The 5,942-nt window shown below is 50.2% G+C and overlaps 1 protein-coding gene across 1 annotated transcript; it reads right to left on the bottom strand.

The window, feature by feature from the left end:
- Positions 1–3,538: 3,538 nt before the first annotated feature.
- Positions 3,539–5,728, bottom strand: LOC119285124 (UDP-glucuronate 4-epimerase 3-like). Its single transcript, XM_037564342.1, has one exon. The coding sequence runs from the start codon at positions 5,466–5,468 to the stop codon at positions 4,032–4,034; it is 1,437 nt and encodes a 478-aa protein (XP_037420239.1). The 5' UTR covers positions 5,469–5,728; the 3' UTR covers positions 3,539–4,031.
- Positions 5,729–5,942: the final 214 nt, after the last annotated feature.

Here is a 5,942-nt window from a genome sequence, read left to right as displayed (position 1 = left end):
ATGAACACATGATCATGCAGCAATTTTGCATCCACACAAAGAGATTGTTGCCATCTACACTATCAGTAACAACAATCGATTGGATTCGAATCGATTCGATTGCAATCGGATTGGATCCAATCCTAGTACTCACTAAGCCCAAACCCTAAACTACATCTACGAGCAATGGGGAAAATGAGACTTACCGGAGCGGTTGCCGCTGGAGCGTAGGCCGGCCGAGGAGCAAACCCTGGCAGGAACGTGGGGCGACCCAAAGAGGATGACTTGGCCATGCCTAGGGCCATTGCCGATGTGATGGTGCTCCTGGTGACGCGCGAGGTAGAGGAAGACGGCGTCCTTGTCCATGGCCCTGCCGCGTTCCCTGGATAAAACCCCCGAATGGGGTTAAAAAACTTCCGAACACCGCTGCTGCCGTCGCAACCGATGGGCTTCCCTCCGGCGCCGCAATTGAACCCAGGGACCAGTAGATTCAGATAAGAAGGCCGAGGCAGAACGACTGGCACCCATTGGCCGAAGGACACGACTTGGGGCAGAAAGGGGACGACGCACAGATGGCTGTCATGAGGTCAGTGTCGTTGTTGGAGAGACTGGAGACCCAACGATCTTGGATTGGGTTGTTGTCGGCAATGACGGGGGTGGGGGCGGCGCGATGGCGGGCGTGCCATTAGAGGAGAGCACAAAGGGGCGGTGAGGGAGATGGAGAGAGCAGTGTGAATGAGAGTGGGAGGTGAGTGGAGAGAGAGAGGGAGAGGAGTTACGAGGCGTATTGTCCGTCTCCCACGCTTCCCAATGCATGCAGTGGACGGGCACACATGGCCCGAGTGAGCCTGGCTCGCCAAAAACCGCCGATTCGAACCCTCCCTCGTGGACAGCCCAAAGCTGCTTTAAATTCTGTGCGGCCGGAGAAGTAGATGCCGACCAGATAACCAAACAGCCCAAATACACCCTCTTGTCCGTCTCCCATGCTTCCCAATACATGCAGTGGACGGGCACACATGACCCGAGTGAGCCTGGCTCGCCAAAAACCGCCGTTTCGAGCCCTCCCTCGTGGACAGCCCAAAGTTGCTTTAAATTCCGTGCGGCCGGAGAAGCAGATGTCGACCAGATAACCAAACAGCCCAAATACACCTCGCACGAGCCTGGTTGGCTCAGATGCGAGCAACCAAACACGCCTTTGCATGATCGATTAAACCAACTGAATTGGTATTGCTAAGAATTTGTCCAGAACTACTTCATTTTCCGTACAAAAATAACTAGTGCACCACTGTTTCAAAAAAAAGTGAAGATTTTTCATCATCGCTTTTGGTGAGAATTGCTTGCTGAAAAGAGGTAACAAAGGGAATCAAAGGAAAACCAATGGGTGAATCCTTTAAATCTGACACTGAAGGGAACTGTGTCTATTTAATATGATAAAAATGACATGATTTTTCTTACAGTAAAAATTATCACGATGACAAAAATACATGGTAAAATTAGAATTCAATCTTTTCACTTCACACTGTTCAAATGATTATTTTATGAAACTATTTTTCCTTTATGCCAAGTATTCAAGGCTCCATGTTAGCTAGGACAACGCTAGACAGATCAGAATCATGAAACTGTAAAGAAGTTGGGTCGAACATGATAACCTGTCTACACAATAGAAATACAGAGGAAAAGCGTAATGATCAGTGGAGCTCAGAGTCCAAATAATCAGATTTTTCAAAAAAAAAGAGTTCAAATAATCAACGTATGTTACTGGTACCGATACTGTTAGCAATAATGAAACTGAAAGCGACAGCATGAACTTTTTTTCATATCTGAACGCCAGGGCATTACCTACAAGACAAGAATACATGATAACCTGGTAGACTCTGCTAGTTCATTGCTAAATGCGTGTTGCATAGAATGGCCATTTGGGCAGAAAAAATATGACAGACGTGGGCACTAGAATGATTTGCAAACTGAGAGCTTTTCTTTTCTTTTTTTGCAAACACGCAAAAGCTTTGTGCGCCGATGCAGTTGCAAACTGACAGTCTCAAAACAGGCCGGTCTTCAGCTCGAACTGCTAATTCTAGCTAGAGTGATGTGGCCAATGCCGGGGTTGCGGACTTTTGAAGATCCCCAGGCTGCAATTTGAGGTTTCGAATCCTTTGGCAGCTAGCTATTAGAAAGGAGAGAGCACATGCCCATGGAGAATCCTGGAAAGGAGGAAGGCACATTGGACAGAACACATCCGGAAGGACGGACGCACAAGCAAGAGTTCTGGTAGTCAACTATCCAGGAAAGAACTTATCCTTCAGAATACTTAGTGGGCACGATGTTTAGACCAGCTCACATGCAGTTGCTAATGCACGCGTCACCTCTCATCCCTTCACATGCACATGAAGCAAATTCGAAGCTATAGTGGTAATAAACATGCTTACATGGAGTAACCATTAAGATGGTGAATAAAATGTGCCTGAAAGGCCCTTAGTGGTAGCCAAGCAAACACGAAGCTCGCACCAGTTATAGCATACTACTTAATTGCAGTGACATCAGAGTTAAAAGTGTGCTTGAAGATGGTTACCTCTGCTTAAGTGTTGGTCATGACAATGACAAACAATCAAAATGGTCATGCAGATTGAAGCCACAGAGCAATTATAAATCACATGTTCGCAATGCAACCATGGCATCCAAAGATATCAGCAACGTTCATGATGCCATTTCCAGGACAAAGAGTGAAAGAAAATCTTCAAAGACCAAACGAGAAAATGCACGACCACTAGACAATCAGATCGATAAATCACCGTTTTCTCAAGAGAAATTATGATTCCAACTTGCACTTCCTGTAAAGTTAGTTGATATTTTTGTTATACAGTCTCCAGCAAAATTACAGTTACAATGGTACCATGACACAATGGACATTTTTACTCACAGACTCATTCTCATCCTGGTAGTACAATACAATATGAATAAAAGTCCGACAAAATTTTTAGCCCAAAGTAAAGAAAAGGACTGGATTGCTATAGTAACAAGTGATCAGATCTTCCCATCGGCGTAAACCTTTGGATAGTCTGAAATTATGTTTCTGTTTTCTAGACAATTGGTGATTCCCATACCATAGCATTCAACCATCCGCATATCAAAAGTATAAGTAGCATCAGTTCAATTAATAGATCTAGTACTCCCTCTGTAAACAAATATAAGAGCGTTTAGATCACTACTTTAGTGATCTAAACGCTCTTATAAAAGTTTACAGAGGGAGTAGTTCATAATGAGAAAGCCAAATCAGACAATTTGAGCAGATGAACATGAGCACGTGGCAATTGCAAATAATATCAGCTATACCAGTGACCAAAGTTCAAGCAGATGGACATGAGCACATTGCAATTGCAAATAATATCAGCTATACCAATGACCAAAGAAGCGCATACGTTTAATCTGTCTCAGAAAAGTTGCATCACAGTAGCACTCACAAATCCATGATAAACCAATAAGAAATATATCATGGTAATATTGATCAGTACAGACAAAAACAAATACTAAATCACATGATTCGTATCCACAAAGGAAAAGGTAGATTTTAAGATTGTCATGGCAAAGACATGTTTTATACCACAAGTGCACGCAATATGCACCACCATACAGGAAACTAGCATGAATATCAGTAAGATATAGGGTTCAGACTTCAGAGAGAACTAAATATTGATCGAAGCTACTTCAATTGAACAAAAGAAACAGTCATGATATACTTCCTTCTCTCTCGTGGTACAAATGTCACTAAAAGAATCTATCGTAGTCTTTGCAATGCACAGCCTGCTCCCCAAAATGATTGAAAAATCTTCCTAGCAGTGTCATCCTAAGAACCAACTAATGGAACTAGGGAGTGATGCGCAGCTACAGGAAGCAAACAGAAGCAACAGTTTTCAACACTAACCACTTCATGCTTGTTTCGTTTCACTTGAAGGCGCTGGGTAAAACGGGCCTCTCAAAATCTGATGAATTAAGTACTGGACTAGAACTCTGATACACACCGTCAGAAGAGGGCCATCCAGAAACTGAACAGTCAGTCATCTTGCGCTGCTCGTGCTGCCATTCCGACCGCGTGAACCCTTGCCATTGCTACTGCCATGCTGCTTCTGCTTCACAGCCAACTCAGGATTGTAGTACTCAAGATACCACCGCACGAACTTCTTGAGCCCTGTTTGGAGATCAGTGGATGGCCGATACCCAAGCTCCCGCTGTGCAAGGCTGATGTTAGCATGTGTGTACGGCACATCCCCGTTCCTTGGCATCTTGACAACCCTCCTCACGGCCTTCACCTTGAGCATCTTCTCCAGTAAATCCACAAGCTGTGTCACCGGCACTGGAGAAGTGTTCCCCAAATTGTATGTCCTGAATGGCGCTGGCCCTCGCTTCTTGCCGCCGCTGCCTGTGCTCCGCCCAGCTGTATCCAATGCCCCAATACACCCTTTCACAATATCATCAATGTAGGTGAAATCCCGGGAAATGGTGGTCTGGTGTGTGCCTCCACCGGAGCTCTCATAAACCGTGATTGGCCGACCAGCAAGAATGTCCCGGGTGAAGAAGAAGTATGCCATGTCGGGGCGCCCCCACGGCCCATATACGGTGAAAAACCGGAGGGCGGTGAGCGAGAGGCCATAGATGTGGTTGTAGACATGAGCGATCTCCTCACCAGCCTTCTTGGTGGCCGCGTAGAGAGACGCGGGTCGGTCCGTCCTGTCATGCTCGGAGAAAGGCACATGGGAGTTGAGCCCGTAGACCGAAGACGAGGATGCCCAGACGATCGCCGGCTGCGGGTCGGCCGCGCGAGCCGCCTCAAGCAGCGCGACGAGCCCAGCGACGTTCGCCCGCACATACGACATGGGGTCAACGAGCGCGTGGCGCACGCCAGCCTGGGCCGCGAGGTGCAGGACGTGCGTGAAGGGCGCGACGTCGAACAGCTTGGCGAGGAGCTCGGCGTCGGCGATGTCGCCGTCGACGACGTAGACGCCCGAGCGCGCGAGCAGCGCGGCCCGGCCGCGCTTGAGGGCGGGGTCGTAGTAGTCGTTGAAGTTGTCGAGGCCGAGGACGCCGTCGCCGCGGCGGCGCAGCGCGGCGGCGGCGTGGCAGCCGACGAAGCCCGCGGCGCCGGTGACGAGGACGGAGAGGCCGGGGCGCCTGGCGCGCGCGGAGGCCCGCACCTTCCTCTCCCAGGCGGCGCCGCCCCAGGCGGCGGCGGAGTCGGGGCGGGCGTGGAGGGAGCGGCGCGGGGAGTCGGGGGCGGCGCGCGGAGCGGGGGCGGAGGAGGGGGCGAGGAGGAGGAAGGCGAGGAGCAGCGCGAGGGAGCAGACGGACCAGAAGGCGAGCTTGGAGAGGAGCGAGGGCGGGTGGTGGTGGCGCGGGGGCAGGCGGTGGTGGTGGTAGTGGTGGAACTGCGGCTTGACGGCCGCGGCGCCGCCCGCCGCCGCCGCCGAGCCGGGCGCGCCGGTCAGCTGCGGCGCCATCTCGATCTGCGGCAATGCGGCGGCTGGCGGACCCTGGCTGGCTGGATCTCGGGATTGGTTGGGGGGGCTGCGCTCCCCTCCCCTCCCCTCCCCTGGGTTTGGTTTGGAGGGCCCTTTTTCCGCTTCCCGTTTTCTCAGGGATGGTTTCGATTCGCCTCGCCTGCCCGCAGTATCGTGCGTGCTCTCCTCGGTTCGTTTCGGTTTGTTTCTTTGTTTGTTTGCTTTGCTTGATTGGGGGGCGATTTGGTTTGGTTTCCCTTTCCCCTTCCCCGGCGCTACATTTGAGGAGAGATCGCCGTGCCTGCTTGCGTGGGGATGGATGGATGGATGGACCCCTTTCCCCTCCGTTCCGTTTGTTTGTTTTAGATTTTCCAGGAGCCCACCCAGCCTGCCAGCCAATGACTGCCTGGGCTTTCGTACTTTTGACGGGTATAATGAAGGTAAACTACAATAGATAATCCCATTTTCCTTTTT

This window comes from Triticum dicoccoides, chromosome 4A, assembly GCF_002162155.2.
Source record: "Triticum dicoccoides isolate Atlit2015 ecotype Zavitan chromosome 4A, WEW_v2.0, whole genome shotgun sequence".
Lineage (NCBI taxonomy): Eukaryota > Viridiplantae > Streptophyta > Magnoliopsida > Poales > Poaceae > Triticum > Triticum dicoccoides.
The sequence above is the reverse complement of the archived record's forward strand: the minus strand, read 5'-3'. Positions and strand labels throughout refer to the sequence as shown.